This window comes from Cebus imitator, unplaced genomic scaffold (genome assembly GCF_001604975.1).
Source record: "Cebus imitator isolate Cc_AM_T3 unplaced genomic scaffold, Cebus_imitator-1.0 Scaffold446, whole genome shotgun sequence".
Lineage (NCBI taxonomy): Eukaryota > Metazoa > Chordata > Mammalia > Primates > Cebidae > Cebus > Cebus imitator.
In genome coordinates this window covers 1,509,534-1,529,416 of record NW_016107761.1, presented here as the reverse complement: position 1 = coordinate 1,529,416, position 19,883 = coordinate 1,509,534, and the positions used below count along the sequence as shown (strand labels likewise).

The 19,883-nt window shown below is 39.1% G+C and overlaps 1 protein-coding gene across 1 annotated transcript; it reads left to right on the top strand.

The window, feature by feature from the left end:
- The first annotated feature begins 1,035 nt into the window (after positions 1-1,035).
- LOC108291165 (cationic trypsin-3) lies at positions 1,036-8,755 on the top strand. The gene is made up of 5 exons (XM_017511346.2): positions 1,036-1,150; positions 5,061-5,226; positions 6,018-6,271; positions 6,840-6,976; positions 8,505-8,755. Exons 1-5 carry the CDS (start codon positions 1,111-1,113, stop codon positions 8,652-8,654), a joined length of 747 nt encoding a protein of 248 aa, XP_017366835.1. The 5' UTR covers positions 1,036-1,110; the 3' UTR covers positions 8,655-8,755.
- Positions 8,756-19,883: the final 11,128 nt, after the last annotated feature.

Genomic DNA, 19,883 nt, shown 5'->3' with positions numbered 1-19,883 from the left:
AAAAAAAAAAAAAAAAAAAGAAGGGAACTTTGCATTATCTTGGCATCCAGATTTTGGTGAACTTACTGAAAGAAGTATTTCATAGTAGTTAGGATCACAGACTCTGAAGGAAGATTTCCTGGGTTGGAACGCTGATATTACCATGTACTTGGTATGTGATTCTGGTCAAATCCCTTAGCTTTGTGTGCCTTAGTTTTCTCATCAGTAAAGTGGGAATTATAATACTTATGTTACATGGTTGTTGTGAAGATTACTAAATTAACAAAGGCAAATATTTAAAATATCCCTGACGTACACAACTTACTGTGTATGTCAGTATTCTACATACTTACTGACTTAATAAGTACTTAGAATAAGTACAGTAAGCTCAAGATAATAAGCTCAAAATAATTATAAGCTATTAGCATTTTTAACTTCCCTCTTTTTCTCTATTATAATTTCAATTAACGGCAATCTTCTTTTTCTTAGGGAAACAAATTGTTCCTTTAATAATGAAAAGTTGAAGTACCACCTGTTGGGGACTATGCTTACTGCCTGGGTGATGAGATTGTTGGGACCCCAAGCCTCAGTGTCACATAATTTACTTATGTAAAAAATCTGCACATGTACCCTTTAATCTGTAATAAAAGTTGAAATTTAAAAAAGAGAAAAGTTAACATGGATCTGTAAGACCAGAGCGGTCATAATACAAAGTATATAACTATAAAAGAGTCTATGTTATTAAACATCAAAAGTAGTCCTTAGAATAAACATTTATAGTTGAGATGCCCAACTACTTAAGATTTTTTATCTGAGAATCCAGACACCTGTAGCTCTGTCCTGTGACCTTACTCCAGTCTCACTTACCTGTTAGGGAGCACAGTTCCCACCAGATGGATTTGCTACTTTCAGTCCCATGACTTTCTGGAAAAGCAGGCAAATGTTAATGTTTAAAATTGATGTTGAATTATCTTCCATCTGTCACAGAATTTAGATTTATATTTGTGAGTTTACAGTGAAATCACTTTTCTGGCACCTGTGGTCATGAATGTCAAGACAAGTCTGGAGGTATAAATAGCTGTGGATGAAAAGCTGCTATTCTATCTCCCAGTCCAGGCGAAGTGAGCAACCATGAAGACCTTCATCTTCCTTGCTCTCCTGGGAGCTGCTGGTGAGTCTCTTTCAATGAATGAATCAATAAGTGTCTACCATAAACTTAAGTTTGCACTTTGTTCTCTGGAAGATGACAATGAATGTTGAATCTGGTCTCTTCAAAAAGCTTAAAATACTGAAATGACAGTGTAAAATACTTATGTTTTTGGATAATTAAATATCACTTGTTGGAAGAAGATCACAGTGAGCAAAAGTGATCAGGGCAGAAGATATAAAGATGCAGGACTTGAGGCTGGGAGCGGTGGCTAACACCTGTAATCCCAGCACTTTGGGAGGCTGAGGTGGGTGGATCACAAGGTCAGGAGTTTGAAACCAGCCTGGCCAACGTGGTTGTAGGGAGCCAGCCCTACATCACCTATGAGTACCCTGAGTTTGGTGGCGACAAAGGAATGAGAAAAAGATTAAGAGAGACAGTGGGACCAGGGGGCCATCACTTTATTGCTTTGGTGGAGGCAGTGAAGGCCCCGAGCGCTGATCATCCATACTATTTATTGATTACAATCATTTTGATCATTAGGGTGGGGTGGAGTGATGGTGGAGTGAATCAGTGAGCCAGAAGTGAATTGGTGAGCCAGAACTGGTGTGTCATTTTAAGGATTGATAACAGTGGCAGTTTGGGAGTTTCGCAAAACAAGAACATGTGGTTATCTTTAGCTTATTATCTATATATGGCTGGTGGAATGCAGGCCTTACAAGGAGCCTACAAGTCTGGCTACATCATAGTGCTATGAAGGGGTTTTATGTCCTTGAGCACAATGTTTATGGTTACATGGTAACAGAGCCGAGGTCACCCTGCATTGGAACATGAGGCATGGAGAGGCCTTCCTCCTCAGAGGCCTCCTGTGGCCTTCCGCAGTTTGTTGTTCCTTGTTTATATTTTACTCATAACCAATTTATGTAGGCACTCTGTAAGTCCTTTCTCCTTTGCTGCTTTTCCCAACACATGGTGAAGCCCTGTCTCTACTAAAAATACAAAAATCAGTTGGGCATGGTGGCAGATGCCTATAATCCCAGCGACTCAGGAAGCTGAGGCAGGAGAATTGCTTGAACCTAGGAGGCGGAGGCTGCAGTGAGCCGAGATCACACCACTGCACTCCAGCCTGGGTGACAGAGCAAGAATCCATCTAAAAAAAAAAAAAAAAAAAGATGCATGACTTGCTCTCAACTTCTGGATAAAATTAATGAAGAAGGAGAGAAAAGGGAAAGATAGCCCAGATTAAGGAGGCACCTATCCTGACCTTTCCAGGAATTTGTAATTAATGATTGAAACCAATTGTGTGCTTTTAAAATGGGTGCAGGTGTCAGAGCCTGCATCTTCTCCACACTAAAGGACCAGAGATATAGAATCACGGAGTCTAATGGGAAAAGCTATTTTCTTTCTCATGAATAAAAGCTATGGGCTGTATTTTACAATAGTTTTGCCACAGAAATCTCTCTGGTGTAAAGTAACATGTCATACCATATATAATAGAGAAGTTATGAATTCTCCTTTAATACTAGTAAATTTTATGTGGCTAATAATGCTAAATTTTCTCGAGTTGGGCAGGTATACATTCAATTTATCTATCTACACACCTGGAAACTTCTTTCCTAAAACTATTTAAAATATCTGAACAATGGGGCTCATAACATATAATCACAAACTTTTGGAGTTATAAGATATCTTAATAAATCAGTGGGCTAGACTTTAAAAGCTGAACAAATTCATAAGTTGGACAGATAATTGGGATAAGAGGAAAGGCTGAAGAAGGTCACCCTATAATGTTCTTTAAAATGATTTTAATAGAAATTATAGGCTGGAACCAAAAAGAGAAATTTGGAGAGTAAAAGTACAAATCTCTCATTTCCTTCTAGACCAGAACATTCTCAGGTGTCTTTGAAAAGCCTTCTTTTTTTTCCCATTTATTTATTTTATTGCATTTTAGGTTTTGGGGTACATGTGAAGAACATGCAAGATTGTTGCATAGGTACACACATGGCAGTGTGATTTGCTGCCTTCCTCCCCATCACCTACATCTGCCATTTCTCCCCATGCTCTCTCTCCCCAACTCCCTACCCTTCACTGTCCCTCCCCTATTTCCCCCAGACAGACCCCAGTGTGTGGTGCTCCCCTCCCTGTGTCCATGTCTTCTCATTGTTCAACACCCGCCTATGAGTGAGATGATGCGGTGTTAGATTTTCTGTTCTTGTGTCAGTTGGCTGAGAATGATGGTTTCCAGGTTCATCCATGTCCCTACAAAGGACACAAACTCATCATTTTTGATGGCTGCATAATATTCCATGGTGTATATGTGCCACATTTTCCCTGTCCAGTCTATCATCGATGGGCATTTGGGTTGGTTCCAGGTCTTTGCTATTGTAAACAGTGCTGCAATGAACATTCGTGTGCACGTGTCCTTATAGTAGAACGATGTATAATCCTTTGGATATATACTCAGTAATGGGATTGCTGGGTCAAATGGAAGTTCTATTTCTAGGTCCTTGAGGAATCGCCACACTGTCTTCCACAATGGTTGAACTAATTTACACTCCCACCAACAGTGTAAAAGTGTTCCTATTTCTCCACATCCTCTCCAGCATCTGTTGTCTCCAGATTTTTTAATGATCGCCATTCTAACTGGTGTGAGATGGTATCTCAATGTAGTTTTGATTTGCATTTCTCTGAAGACCAGTGATGATGAGCATTTTTTCATATGTTTGTTGGCCTCATGAATGTCTTCTTTTGTAAAGTATCTGTTCATATCCTTTGCCCACTTTTGAATGGGCTTGTTAGTTTTTTTCTTGTAAATCTGTTTTAGTTCTTTGTAAATTCTGGATATCAGCCCTTCGTCAGATGGGTAAACAGCAAAAATTTTTTCCCATTCTGTTGGTTGCCGATTCACTCTCATGACTGTTTCTTTTGCTGTGCAGAAGCTGTGGAATTTGATTAGGTCCCATTCATCTATTTTGGCTTTTGTTGTCAATGCTTTTGGTGTTTTGTTCATGAAGTCCTTGCCTACTCCTATGTCCTGAATGGTTTTGCCTAGATTTTCTTCTAGAGTTTTTATGGTGTTAGGTCTTATGTTTAAGTCTTTAATCCATCTGGAGTTAATTTTAGTGTAAGGTGTCAGGAAGGAGTCCAGTTTCTGCTTTCTGCACATGGCTAGCCAGTTTTCCCAACACCATTTATTAAACAGGGAATCCTTTCCCCATTGCTTGTTTTTGTCCGATTTGTCAAAGATCAGATGGTTGTAGATATGTTGTGTTGCCTCCGAGGCCTCTGTTCTGTTCCATTGGTCTATATCTCTGTTTTGGTACCAGCACCATGCTGTTTTGATTACTGTAGCCTTGTAGTATAGTTTGAAGTCTGGTAGTGTGATGCCTCCCACTTTGTTCTTTTTGCTTAGAATTGACTTGGCTATGTGGGCTCTCTTTTGGTTGAAAAGCCTTCTTTCTGCTACGGTAGGGGGCTCTCTTTCCCATAACATCTCACCAACCACCACAAACCAACATCAGCATGATTACTGAAAAGCCTTATATCTAACTGTGTGACTGGTGAGCAGAGTTCTATATAAAATGTTTTCCTAGAGCCTCAGGATGTGTTATTAAGGACATTTACTGTGTCGAGAGTTTCTGATCTTTGAGTGTGTTTGTGTGTCTTTCTGAATAGTACATATATTAAAGAATGTGTTTGTCAAAGTTAAAGCATAAATTTAAAATTAAATACTTATAATGTTACAAGTGGATGTAATTTAAAGGTATGGAATAATAAATTTTCCCTTCAGATAACCTTAAAACCACCATTTTCTGATTATGTGAGACAAGAGAACACTCTGCTCTCTTTTGGCAAACCTGAAAATACTTCATGGTAGTGTGGAAACTCCAGGGTGAACCTGTTTAACTGATAGTTCCTAACTTTTCTCTGTTAGTCGCTTTCCCCACTAGTGATGATGATGATGACAAGATCGTCGGGGGCTACACCTGTCAGAAGAATTCTGTCCCCTATCAGGTGTCCCTGAATGCTGGCTATCACTTCTGTGGCGGCTCCCTCATCAGTAACCAGTGGGTGGTGTCTGCAGCTCACTGCTACAAGTCGTAAGTCATTGACACTCACTTTCCTATATGCTAAGATCTATTTATCCTCTATCCCTGACTAAACACAATCCAGAGTAAACTGTAGAGTTGTGCTTGAGGGTGTGGCATTCAGACATCCAGAGATTTTTTATTATCTCAGGCATTGTCTGATGTATCAAGGGGCTTTTGCATGGAGAGGTAGCCTTTAGGCATCTCTGATGTCTTCCCAAATGATCGTACTAAAGATACAGAAGGGAAATAATGAGTAGTGAAGTTTCCCTAGAAATACCTTATGACATGAATCACTACATAGTGCTAATCACTATAACTCAACAGGTATAAATTGTATATGGATGCAATAACATACAGAGAATTTACAGCACAACATTAAAAATATGCATGATTCATTCCGCTCCCTTGAAATTCTGCCATTCCTCACTCCTGCTTCATTTCCTACAATAATTTGTGATCCCAACCAGAGAGAAATGGCAAGTGCTGATCAATCTCCACCAACTTCCTTTTTTTCTCCAACTGTTTTATTCAAGTCTTTGGGATCTCATTCCCATTCCTTACTATTCTAACAAGATGGTGGGCTGTGAGTCTGCACTTGCAGTGACACCTCCCTAAGGAAAACTCTAACCTGTATGTACCATGTGGCAGTGTACAATGCTACCTTAAGTACACAATTACTGTGTGACTGAATGCTTCAAAACGATGGTGTCTGTGTTTATGCTTGTAAATGGGTGGGGGTCAGGAGAAGTGCAAATAGGTCAAGTTAGATACTTAGGAACTTCTTATATCTTTTAATCCAGCCGAATCCAAATACGTCTGGGAGAACACAACATTGAGGTTATTGAAGGCAATGAGCAATTTATAAACGCGGCCAAGATTATTCGCCACCCCAATTACAATTCAGCCACCATGGATAATGACATCATGCTGATTAAGCTCAACTCAGCTGCCACCATCAACGCTCGAGTGTCCACCATCTCTCTGCCAAGATCCTGTGCAGCGACTGGTACTCAGTGCCTCATCTCTGGCTGGGGCAACACCCTGAGCAGTGGCAGTAAGTGTCACCTGACACAGAACTACCAAGTATCACAACTTTAGAGCTGAAAGACATGTGAAAGTTCAGCCAGTCCAAATTCTCACTTAAGGTTAAGTTCTCAGAGCACAGTTTTTGGATATATGGAATCTCAGAAATATATCATTAATAACTGAAATAAAGAGGATTCCCTTGCTGGAACTATGTAGAAGATACAATAATGAAGTATTATGAAGATATCAGGGTATTTAACTGAAGTGTGATTAGTGATGTGCAGAGATCTATAAACTGAGGAGGTAAATAAAACAAAGACTCAGTGATATGGTCTTGCCTGGAGCACGTACCTGCTTGAGAAATAAAGTTGCTAGATGTGAGATGTGTGGTCACTGATGTTAGTGTCAGAGAAAGAACAATACTTTGATTAGAAGTACTTGGAAAAGCTTTTAGAAAAAAATATTGTTCTCTCAAATGAGAAGTCATCAACTAATTGAAAGAGTGAGAGTATTGGTGAAGAGGGGAGATGTATTGAGAAAGAAATTTTTGGAAACCTCATGAGTAACCTTGCATTTTTTATGCTTCCACTACATAGCCAACTACCCTGATCTCCTGCAGTGTCTGAAGGCTCCCATTCTCTCTGACACTGCTTGCCGCACAGCCTACCCAGGCGAGATTACTACAAATATGATATGTCTGGGATTCCTGGAGGGTGGAAAGGACTCTTGCCAGGTTAGTTTCTTTGTACTGCTTCTCAATTTCAGCTCATTCTTTTTTTTTTTTAGATTTTTTTTTTATTGCATTTTAGGTTTGGGGGTACATGTGAAGAACATGCAAGATTGTTGCATAGGTACACACATGGCAGTGTGATTTGCTGCCTTCCTCCCCATCACCTATATCTGCCATTTCTCCCCATGCTCTCTCTCCCCAACTCCCTACCCTTCACTGTCCCTCCCCTATTTCCCCCAGACAGACCCCAGTGTGTGGTGCTCCCCTCCCTGTGTCCATGTGTTCTCATTGTTCAACACCCGCCTATGAGTGAGATCATGCAGTGTTAGATTTTCTGTTCTTGTGTCAGTTGGCTGAGAATGATGGTTTCCAGGTTCATCCATGTCCCTACAAAGGACACAAACTCATCGTTTTTGATGGCTGCATAGTATTCCATGGTGTATATGTGCCACATTTTCCCTGTCCAGTCTATCATCGATGGGCATTTGGGTTGGTTCCAGGTCTTTGCTATTGTAAACAGTGCTGCAATGAACATTCATGTGCATGTGTCCTTATAATAGAACGATTTATAATCCTTTGGATGTATACTCAGTAATGGGATTGCTGGGTCAAATGGAATTTCTATTTCTAGGTCCTTGAGGAATCACCACACTGCCTTCCACAATTGATGAACTAATTTATACTCCCACCAACAGTGTAAAAGTGTTCCTATTTCTCCACATCCCCTCCAGCATCTGTTGTCTCCAGATTTTTTAATGATTGCCATTTTAACTGGCGTGAGATGGTATCTCAACGTAGTTTTGATTTGCATTTCTCTAATGACCAGTGATGATGAGCATTTATGTGGCTCATGCCTGTAGTCCCAGCTATTAGGGAGGCAGAGGTGGTGGGACAGCTTGAGCCCAGGAGTTCCAGACCTGCCTGGGCAATATAATGAGACCCTGTTTTCCACAAAAAGGAAAAAAAAAACAAAAAGACACACACACAAAAAAATAAGTGTAACTTCCAGCTCATTCTCAATCTTCTCTACCATATTCCCCTTTTCTGAAACACAGAGGATTGTAAAACTGCCCCTACAACTGATTGTGAGAGGTGAGGGATAGCCTTAGGACAAATTAAATATTTCATTTTTATTGTATTAAGATCTAGGTTTAAGAGTTCAAAGACGCACAGAAGATGGTGTGCAAATAGTACTTCCAAGTGCCCTTCTGAGGAGGTAAACTGTTGAAAGGAGCTCTAGTGGAAGGAGCAGAGCTAGTTGAGTACCATGAAACCTCCATAGTACTCACCTCCTGTTAGCCCAATTGGGCTACTAAGGAAAGAGAAGGGGCTCAAAGAAGAGATGTAGAAGACCAACTAGTGATATTGTAAGTAGATTGAGGGTTTGGAGGTTTCAAGAGGAAGAGAAAGTGCTTCATGGGGGATCAGCAGTGTGAGACAATGGCCCCAGCACAATGGAAGAATATTTTGCAGCCTATTCTCTCTTCTGGGCATAAATAAGAGCTCTGAATGTTGCTTCCTTTTTGCTCAGGGTGACTCTGGTGGCCCTGTGGTCTGCAACGGAGAACTGCAGGGTGTTGTCTCCTGGGGCTATGGTTGTGCTCAGAAGAACAGGCCTGGAGTCTACACCAAGGTTTGCAACTACGTGAAATGGATTCAGCAGACCATTGCTGCCAACTAAACACCTTTATCTCTTCATGTTCCATTTCCTATTCATCAACTTCCCCTTTTTTCTCTGCCTAAAAACAGTATCTAAATAAAAACATACTGTCTTGTACCACATATTTCCAAGAATGGTCCTTGATGGTATAGATGAACTTTCTCTTGAAACTATCTGCTAAGAAGGTGGACATAGGGTCAAACTACTATATTGAGAAAATGTGAAAAGCTATTGATATGGTTTTGCTCTGTGTCCCCACCCAAATCTCACATCAAATTGTAATTCCCAGTGTTGGAGATGGGGCCTGGTGGGAGGCGATTGAATTGTGGGGGCAGGCTTTCCCCTTGCTGTTCTTGTATAGAATTCTCCAGAAACCTGCTTGTTTAAAGTGGATAGCATCCCCTCTCATGCCATCCATGTGAAGATGTGCTTGCTTTGCCTTCTACCATGATTGTAAGTTTCCTGAGGCCTCCCAAGAAGCAGAAGCCTGTACAGCCTGCAGAACCATTAGCTGCTTAAACCTCTTTTCTTTATAAATTACCCAGTCACAGATATGTCTTTTTAGCAGTGTGAGAATGGACTAATACAGTTATTTAGTCATTAATTCAACCTAGTCAATATAAGTTTACTGATCACCACTATATGCCAAACTCTGTGTGATACACTGCAAATAAAAAGGTGAACAAGTTTGGAGGTCACTGTTACCACTTGTTTTAAGAGTTGGCTACAGTATATATTTTAACATGCATTTTTGGGCCAGGTGTGGTGGCTCATGCCTGTAATCCAAACACTTTGAGAAGCCAAGTTGGGAGGATCACTTGAGGCCAGGAGTTTGAGACCAGCCTGGACAATATCACCTCTACAAAAAATTAACAAATTATCTGGGCATAGTAGTGCATGCCTATATTTCCAGCTGTTTGAAAGGATAAGGTGAGAAGCTTGCTTGGGCCCAGGAGTTTGAGGCTATAGTGAGCTTTGATTGTGCCTCTATGCTTCAACCTGGGAGACAGAGCAAGACCCTGTCTCTAAAAATAAATATAAACTAATTGAAAACATGCACTTTTGTGGTAGATCATGCATTCATACCTTACAACACATAATGACACTAAAATACAGAAAGTTAAAATTAATTGCCCCAAATCATTTAAATAATTCACAGTAAAGCTAAGATAAAGCCCAAGTGGGCATTCGCAGTACATTGCTGCTAATATAACAGAATGATCTGTCTTTCCTTTTTCTTCAATCTATCTGAAACTCTCTGAGGCTAGGTAAGAGAAACTTCTAGATGCAGAAATATTTAAAATTCACAGATTTCCTGTGTTTTCCAAGATTTCACCTACCTGTATATTCTTTTCCTCCAAGATCTTTCTCCTTTTCCAAGTAGAAATTTGCTGTAGCAGGCCTGGTCTCTGGAGACAATCTGTGCCCCTTTTCACCACAAGTTCCTCCAAATCCCAGCTCAGATGATATACTACTTTAAACTACAAACAAAAACAAAAACAAAAAAAGCACAAATACAGATAAGTTTGCAGAAAATAGATATTGTGCCTTGAGGTCATAAACAGCTATGGATGTGTTACCTGTTCTCGCCAGTCCTGTCTGGAGAGTGCATCACAGACTCTGGCTTCAGTTCTCCTACAGATTGTCCCCCAGATCTTCATTGCTCTGTGCATCATTGAAAGGAGGGCTTGGAGCAGAAGACCCTTTACATGATTCTCATGTTTATCTGGAATGAGACAAGGGAAAAGACACACTGGGATCAGAGAACAGAACGGTGCAGGTGTAGGCAATCCTTGGAAAAGAGAGAGTACTTGCAGTTCAGTGATTAGGGGAAGGAAGGGTACTGTCTTACGCAGTTCAGTCTGCTTTCAAAAAAAATATCATAGACTGGGTGGCTTGCACAACAAACATTTATTTCTCACAGTGGAGGCTGTGAAGTCCAAGATCAAGACATCAGGTAGTCTGGTGTCTGTTGAGGACAGCTTCCAGGCTTCCTAATGGTCATCTTCTAGTTGCACCCACAGGTGGCCAAGAGAGCCAGTTCTAGTTCTATTCTCTTCTTACAAATAAGTACATTAATCCCATCATGGGGGCACCACCCTCTAGACCTTATCTAAACCTAATAACTCCCAAAGACTCCACCTCTTAACACCATCCCGTGGGAGGTTAAATTCATATATGAATTTGGGAGGGGGCGACACAAACATGCAGACCATGAATATTTCAGAGGAAGAGAGTATTGAAAGAAATATGTGCCTCTCAGCAATTTCCCATCCTTTTGTAACTATGGATGGCACATTTGTAGGGAAAAGCTGAGCTCTTAATACTGCCTTATCACTGCCCCTAAAATGCAGCCAAAATTCCTTAGACTTGCATTCAACATTCTCCAAATATTTGATCACAACTAACCATTCCTGTCTTATTTCCTTTGTTCTCATTGAATTGCTTCTATGTTTGTATATAGTCTAACTTAATTTCATATATAAATCTCTTTGTATATATAAGTAGCCTTAGATCTACATCAACTAAACATCTTGGCCTTCTCCTTTGAACAAAATGAGATTAAGTTTTCCCTGTTCCCTCTGAAATACTTTTCGCTCCACTTAATTACCACCATCGATACCTACCTACTCACCCCAGATAGTGGGAAGGTTCCGAGACTTGACAGGAAATGTGAGATACACAAAAGATAAGAGATCAGGGCAGGTCCAGAAAAAAGAAATCATTAATATCGTTAGTCCTTTATGTTAGCCAACAGTGTTTGTTTAGTACTTATTCTTGCCATTTTCAGTCTTTTCTTTTGTTTAATGCTTCCCAATTAGTGAATTTTTATTAAATTGTACATTCCATATGCCATTTTAACCAACAACTCAGCTTTTATAAATTCACCCTAATAAAATAAGCATTTAAGCAAAAAGAGAAAGGTATAAATGTGAACATATCTCTTAGGAAGTTGCAAGGAACAGAATATCTGACAAATAAAGTCTTTCAAAAATGCACAAATGGAAGCTTAAGAGTAGGGAGGGCTTCAAGAATATTTATGCAGGAACATTTGTTTTAGTAAGATAAATTACTAAATTTATCTTTACAAATAAATTATCTCTTTTTCTCTATAAATCTTATTAATTCATTATTTTATTGCAACACCACTATTTATCATTTATACAAAGTGAAAACTTTGAGTTTTGAAATCCAATTTTAAAAGGTCTTTAAAAATTAAATATTTGCTATCCATATATTATCTAGTCTTACTTTTCAAAGTCAATTTAAAAGGTCAATTTGTTGAAGTGGCACAAACACAAATGCCTTAGTCTCAGAGATACTCATTCATTCTGAATAGCTCAGTCTAATCACTTTCTATTCCTATTCCACCTAAACAGTAGGATTTCCAGACCTCTTGAAGAAATAATAGTTTTCAATAATTTCTTTGTTTCTCCATTTGTTTTACAAGTTCCCACCTTCTCCTGAATAAATCAATTCACTTTCTCCTCCACGAACTGATCTCATCTTCTCACTGTGAGGCACAAATTCCTTCACCAAAACCTACCTGAGAGTTATATAAGCCCTCTAACACGACCTCAATAGTCTACTGTGATTGTGTGTACACAATCCCCATCCAAAGCTTTCATTGATTAACAGAGAATATTATTAAGGACACATCCATGTGCATAACCCAAGTTCATTTTTTAAAGGACTTTCCTATTTCTGTGGTCCGTTTCTATTTGCAGTGTTCTTAGATCTTGCCAGCTCTGCCTCTGAGGCTCTTACTAGACTTGGAGGGACCCATGGTAGAGACCAGCGAGAGACCACAGGTTTCCTCCAAGGCCACCTTCTGCCTCAAAGATCTGATAGCAGTAGAATACGGTTTTCCAAATAGAAGATAAGGCCATAGGACCTGAAGAATTGATGGAAGGTTTGTTTTGTCTTCATTTGCAAGGGGAACTTTCACAGTTCACACAATTTTGCATTGTGGTAATTTCTCATGCAACTCATGTACTATATCATCAGGTTAAAAAAAATAAAAACATTGTAAGAGAAAAGATTACGCTTCCCTGGGAGTCACTGGATTGTCGTCCTGGCATGGTAGAAGTTTCCCTCATCACCCCACTGCATTTCCTCTCTATTACACGTAGAATGGAAAGGCTGGGCAGGTTTCTGAGAAATGCCTCTCCAAGCCCCTAAACTTCCTTTACATGTAACTGCCTCCTCAACAGGACCTCTTCCTCCATTTTCCTTTCCGAGAAGGGCTCACACAGAATTATAGGCACTATTCCAATGAGACTCTCACCACTGAATTATCATAGACCTTTCTTTTGGGGTTTCCTCACTTCAAAATCACATTTTCCATTTTTGATAATCAACACTTTGAACTCAGAAATTGCAGTTTTAAAATCAGTAACTCCCTCCTTCAACCCCTGAAGTCCTTTTATTTTCTTCTTCCTGTTTAACTACCAGGATTATTTTTCCCTCAAAAAAAGTTTTCATTTACTGCCATGTCTAGGAAAAATAAATTTTCTTCACTGTAGGTTAGTATGGTCTCCACATTATTCCATTGTGTTACATGTGTTTAGCACAAAAAAAGACAATCCTTCATTTCATTTGAGAAAAAGGCATAACAAAATATTTTAACTTTTTTCCCCTATGTAATTTAACTCCCTTCCTTCAACCCAAATCAGCTACATTTTTGTTCAATCAATACCTTCATAAGCCACATGGGATGAGAGAGTTACACTCTCCCACAGGACAGCTGCCTGCCATGTTTTACTGAGTGAGATGTACAAACTGAAGGCTGGATCTAATGGTGAAGACAATAATCTTATAAAGAGAGAGAAACATTAGAGAAGTATAAGAATAAAAAAGGTAAGATAGGATAAGACTAAGAAAGAAATTTTAAAAGAATAAAAATAACTAAAATAGATCTTTAGAAAATTCTGCCGTGTGGTATACAATACAAATTCTCTTCTTTAGTTTTCTGTATAGTATTCAGACAATTTTTATTTTTACTACTGTATTTTAGTATTAAATCTGATTTGGATAATAGGATAAAATAAGAGCTAAATGAGCTTTAGCACTGGCATGGGGAGAAAGATGACCCACATCTGGGTAACAAGAATGAGGCAGGATGGAGAAGTAATTTTTTTGGTCAATCACGGCAGTTACCAAATATTAGAAATAAAAGGTCTTCACGCCATAGAAAACTTATCTTCCATAGCCCTGGGTTCCACCAAAGATTTTTCCCCAGAAATTGTATTACTCCAGATTCATTCAGGAAATACAAACCACATTAGCAATATAAAGAGGAGAAATTTTAGTATAAGGAACTATTAACTTTTGGCCAGGTGCAGTGACTCATTCCTACAATCCCAGCACTTTGGGAGGCTGAGGCAGAAGGATCTCTTGAGTCCAGGAGTTTGAGACTAGCCTGGGCAACACAGCAAGGCTTTGACTCTCTCTAAAAATAATAATAATAATAATTAGCAGAGTGTGGTGGTGTATGCCTGTAGGCCCAGCTACTCAGGAGGCTGAGGCAGGAGAATCGCTTGAGAAAAAAAGAAGTATTAACTTCTGTGGTGAGGGGAAAAAATATGGAGAATGGGGCAAAGCAAAAAGATCATCTAAACGGAGTTGCAGGTTTTTATTGCTGTTGTTTCGTATTAATGTTGTCCCTTTCTGCATTTTTCTTGATAACCAAGTGTTAGGTTTTATAAAACAAAGATAACATTTGTCTCTAATGAAATTTCCAGGATGTCTGGTTTATAAAATTTAGTATTAATCTTTCTCATCTTACAAAAATCCCTTAATCCACCCTAATCTGCAGGAAGAAAGCCAGCTGAGAATGAGCGCAACACAGTCAGATTGGGAGGCTTTCCAGCACTGATCTGTCCCATCCTCTCATTCCCCCACATCTTTTCTGAGCCTCATGTTAGTCACGAGATGTCCCTAGTGAAACATGAGTAGAATTGGAGGGGGTAATACATTTTCTCTGTAGAGAGAACTGCATTGAGCTAGGGAGAGCTGAAATCTACAAAAGCCCAGTAATTCTGAATCCCTAACTTCAGGAGGAACCCAGTTCCAGGACATTGCTGGAGCCAAATCACACAATCCTGTGAACCAGGAGCATCTAGAAGATTTGCTCTTTTCTAGTACTCAGAAGTTTTGCAGAGGTGAAAAAGGTGATAGTGATGATAACTCATACTTACTATCTTCTGTGTGTCGTATACTATGCTTAAGTGTTTTAGATAATATTTAATCCTTGTGGCTATCTTATGAGGTAAGTACTAATCTTCTTTCCATTTTATAGTTTAGAATACTGAGACTTAAGGTAGTTAAGCGTTCTTTTCAGGATAAGGCAGCTGGTAAGTCATAGGAATTGAACCCTATCAGGTCAACTCCAAAGCCCATGCTCTTCACCATTATATATATATATAAAACAACAACAACAACAACAAGAAAATGTCATAAAGATTTAAGGACTTCACAACAATATTTTGACATTAGGATAAAATACTGTCCCTGAGAGCCTGGAAAATATGGGAATCCTAAGTTTACAGTTATTTTATTTTATTTAACCAACATTTATATAGCATTTACTGTTTGTTAGGCAGTGTCGAAAGCCACTTTATAAATATTAATTCTTTGTATTTTCCTAAAAATAATCGATGTGATTGGGCCTTCATTTTACAGGAGAGGAAACTGACAAAGACAGAGATAAGAAACTTGTGCAAGGACATCTGGTTACAAAGTGTGTCATAATCAGAGCTCATTATGATCAAGCTTCAGAGGCTACCATAAGAATTACAGACAGTATGAGCCACTCATACTCATATTTTCAGCCAAGGATTCCAACATCTTCTCTCGTAGGAGTGTTGCCTAATCCTTTTTCTATTTTACTCCTAAAGATGGAAAGAATCACACGTCATGCTCACTTTAAACCACCAAGGGATCTTGATCCCTCCCTCCATCAAGCCATGGCTTCCCAGAATTGACGCTTAAACATGCAATTAGAGCAAACTCATGGACCCAGATAAATTGGTTTCAAGTCCTTCAGGATTGAGAGGCCACAATGGTGGACCCCAGAACCACTCAGGCACAATCGCCCTCTTGGAACACTTCGTTCACCTACCACCATTAGAAAATGGAGTAGAGTTGGAAATGATTTGTCACCTGTCCTGGTTATTGGTTACTGCATAGAAAACTACCCCAAATTTAGCAGACTATAGCAACCTCAATCACTTGTTACCACTATTTCTTATGGCTTTAGGGTTTGACTAGGCTCCTCTAGGCAATCATTGCTAGGAGTCTCTCATGCTTTACAGGCAGCTGGTGGCTGGGATTGGAGCCATCTATAAGACTTCCTCACTCATAAGTCTGGTGACTGCTACTGGCTGTCAGCTGGGACTTCAGCTTGATTTTTGTCCAGAGCACCTGTGCATGGCTTCCGAACGTGCCTCCATATGGGATGGCTTGGGCTTACTTATAGCAAAGCAGATGTATTCTAAGAACATTTGAAGAAGAGAGCCAGATGGAAATTTGTCGACTTTTGTAACCTGTTCTCCAAAATTCTTCATATTTAAGAGGAACCGAATTGGAATTTATATTTTGTAGGGAAGAGACCCAAACAATAAAAGAATACTTTTTTTTTTTTTTTTGAGACAGAGTCTCGTTTTGTTGCCCAGGCTGGAATGCAGTGGTGCCATCTCAGCTCACTACAACCTCCACCTCCCGGATTACAGTGATTCTCCTGCCTCAGCCTCTCAAGTAGCTGGGATTATAGGTGCCCACTATTATGCCTGGCTACTTTTTTTTTCTTTTTTGTATTTTTAGTAGAGATGGAGTTTCACTATGGTGGCTAGGCTGGTCTTGAACTTAAAGGAGTACTTTCTAAGCCACCACATCATCTCACATCCAGGAAAAATCTCTTGGAAACTGAATTATGCTTTTTAAAAATTTTTACTTTATATCTGGGGTACATGTGAAGGTTTGTAAAACAGATAAACACATGTCATAGGGGTTTGTTGTACATATTATTATATCACCCAGGTATTAAGCTCAGTACCCAATAGGTATCTTTTCTGCTCCTCTCCCTACTCCCACCATCCCCCCTCAAGCAGACCCCAGTGTCTGTTGTTTTCTTCTTGTGTTCATAAGTTCTTATCATTCAGCTCCCATCTACATGTGAGATCATGTGGTATTTGGTTTTCCTTTCCTGTGTTAGTTTGCTAACAAATTTGATGATAGCCTCTAGCTCCATCCATGTTCCTGCAAAAGACATGATCTCATTCTTTTTTATGGATGCATAATATTCCATGGCGTATATGTACCACATTTATTTCATCCAGTCTTTCACTGATGGGCATTTAAGTTGATTCCATGTCTTTGCTATTGTGAGCAGTGCTGCAATAAACATTTGCATGCATGTCTCTTTATGGTATAACCCTTTATATTCCTCTGGGTACATACCCAGTAATGGGATTGCTGGGTCAAATGGTAGTTCTGCTTTTAGCTCTTTGAGGAATCATTGTGCTGCTTTCAACAATGGTTGAACTAATTTACACTCCCACCAAAAGTATATGAGTACTCCCTTTTCTCTGCAACCTTGCTAGTCTGTTATTTTTTGACTTTTAATAATAGCCATTCTGAGCAGTGTGAGATGGTATCTCCTTGTGGTGTTGATTTGCATTTATCTTATGATCAGTGATATTGAGCTTTTTTCCATATGCTTGTTGGCCACGTGTATGTCTTCTTTTGAGAAATGCCTGTTCATGTCCTTTGTCCACTTTTTAATGGGGTTGTTTGATATTCTCTTCCAAGTTTGCTTATAGATGCTGGATATTAGACCTTCATCAGTTTGCAAAAATTTTCTCCCATTCTGAAGGTTGTTTGTTTACTCTGTTGTTGGTTTCTTTTGCTGTGCAGAAACTCTTAAGTTTAATTAGATCCCATTTGTCAATTTTTGCTTTTGTTGTGATTGCTTTTGGTGTCTTTGTCATTAATATGATTTGACTGGGTCCCCACTCAAATCTCATCTTGAATTCCCATGTGCTATGGAGGCACCCAGTGGGAGGTAACTGAATCATGGAGGCAAGTCGTTCCCATGCTGTTCTTGTGATGGTGAGTAAGTCTCACAAGATCTGACGGCTTTAAAAAGAGGAGTTCCCCTGCACAAGCTCTCTCTCTTTGCTTGCTGCCATCACATAAGACGTGACTTGCTCTTCCTTGCTTTCCATCATGATTGCGAGGCTTCCCCAGCCACATGGAACTGTAAGTCCAATTAAACCTCTTTCTTTTGTAAATTGCCCAGTCCTGGGTATGTCTTTATTGGTAACATGAAAACTGACTAATACAGTCATGAAATCTTTGCCCATTTCTAGGTACAGGATGGTATTGCCTACGTTGTGTTCCAGGGTTTTTATAGCTTTGGGTTTTAAATTTAAGTCTTTAATCCATATTAAGTTGATTCTTGTACATGGCGTAAGGAAGGGGTTCAGTTTCAATCTCCATTGACTAGCCAGTTATCCCAGCAACATTTATTGAATAGGGAGGCATTGCCCCATTGCTTATTTTTGCCAGCTTTGTCAAAGATCAGGTGTCATAGATGTGTAGTCTTATTTCTAGGCTGTCTATTCTGTTCCATTGTTGTTTTAGTTGCTGTAGCTCTTATAGCATAGTTTGAAGTCAAGTAACATGATTCCTTCAGTTTTGTTCTTTTTGCTTAGGATTGCCTTGGCTATTCAGGCTTATTTTTTTGGTTCCATATAAATTAAAATTTTTTTCTCTAGTTCTGTGAATACTGTCATTGGTAGTTTGATAGGAATAGCATTGAATCTATAAATTGTTTTGGGCAATATAGCCGTTTAAATGATATTGATTCTTCCTATCTGTGAGCATGAAATGTTTTTCCAGTTGTATGTGTCTTCACTGATTTCTTTGAGTAGTGTTTTGTAATTCTCAGTATAGAGATCTTTTACCCCTCTGATTAGCTGTATTCCTAGGTCTTGCAGGTTTTTATTGTTTGTGTGTGGCAATTGTGAATGGAATTGCCTTTCTAATTTGGCTCTCAGTTTGTTGTTGGTATATAGGAATGGTAGTGATTTTTGTACATTGATTTTGTATCCTGCAATTTTTATGAAGCTGTTTATCAGCCAAGAGAGCTTTGGGGCCAACACTATGGGGTTTTCTTGATATAGAATCATGTCATCTGCAAACAGAGATAATTTGAACTCCTCTTTTCCTATTTGGATGCCTTTTATTTCTATCTCTTGCTTGATTGCTCTGGCTAGGACATCTAATACTACATTGAATAAAAGTGGTGAGAGAAGGCATCTTTGTCTCATGCCAGTTTTCAAGAAAAATGCTTCCAGCTTTTGCCCATTCGGTATAATGTAGGCTGTGGTTTTGTCATAGATGGCTCTTATTATTTTGAGGTTTGTTCTTTCAATACTTAATGAGAGTTTGTAACATGAAGGGATATTGAATCTTATCAAAAGCCTTTCTGCATCTATTGAGATAATCATTTGATTTCTGTCATTAGTTCTGTTTATGTGATGAGTCACATTTATTGACTTTTGTATGTAGAACCAACCTTACATCCGAGGATGAAGCCTATTTGATCATGGTGGATTATCTTTATGATGCACTGCTGGATTCAGTTTGTAAGTATTTTGTTGAGGACTTTTACATCTATGTTCATCAAGGATATTGGTCTGAAGTTTTCTTTCTTGTTGGCTCTTTGCCAGGCTTTGGTATCAAGATGATGCTGGCCTCATAGAATGAGTTGGGGAGAAGTCCTTCCTCCTTAATTTTTTGGAATTGTTTCTGTAGGAATGGTACCAATTTTTCTTTGTACATCTAGTGGAATTTGGCTGTGAATCCATCAGGTCCTGTGCTTTTTTGGTTGGTAGGCTATTTATTATGATTAAATTTTGGAGCTGATTGTTCTGCCACATTGCTTGAACAGAAATGTGAGCTGATTAAAGACATGAAGAAAACAAGACAAAAGAAAAGGAATTCAGGGTAGGTTCCAGCAATGTGGCAGAAACAAGGCTGTAGGTAAGAGAGACTCCGTGCATTGCAGGTGATTCAGAAACGTTTACAAAGTGATTTGTTACACCACTTAAGGGTGTTTTCAGACTGGTGCAAGAATTTCCCATAATATCTCCAAACCTTCAGTTCAAGCTTGAAACCAACCCTAGCATTAGGTTAGTAGTAAATTAAGAAATAAAATGAAGACAGCTGTTTTCAGGTGCTGGG

What these genes read in the sequence shown, in the direction of transcription:
- LOC108291165 (XM_017511346.2), top strand. Translation starts at nt 1,111, where the DNA reads ATGAAGACCTTCATCTTCCTTGCTCTCCTGGGAGCTGCTG. An exon ending in TGCTCTCCTGGGAGCTGCTG is followed by an intron (nt 1,151 to 5,060) that starts GTGAGTCTCTTT and finishes TTTCTCTGTTAG; the next exon opens with TCGCTTTCCCCACTAGTGAT. An exon ending in CAACACCCTGAGCAGTGGCA is followed by an intron (nt 6,272 to 6,839) that starts GTAAGTGTCACC and finishes TCCACTACATAG; the next exon opens with CCAACTACCCTGATCTCCTG.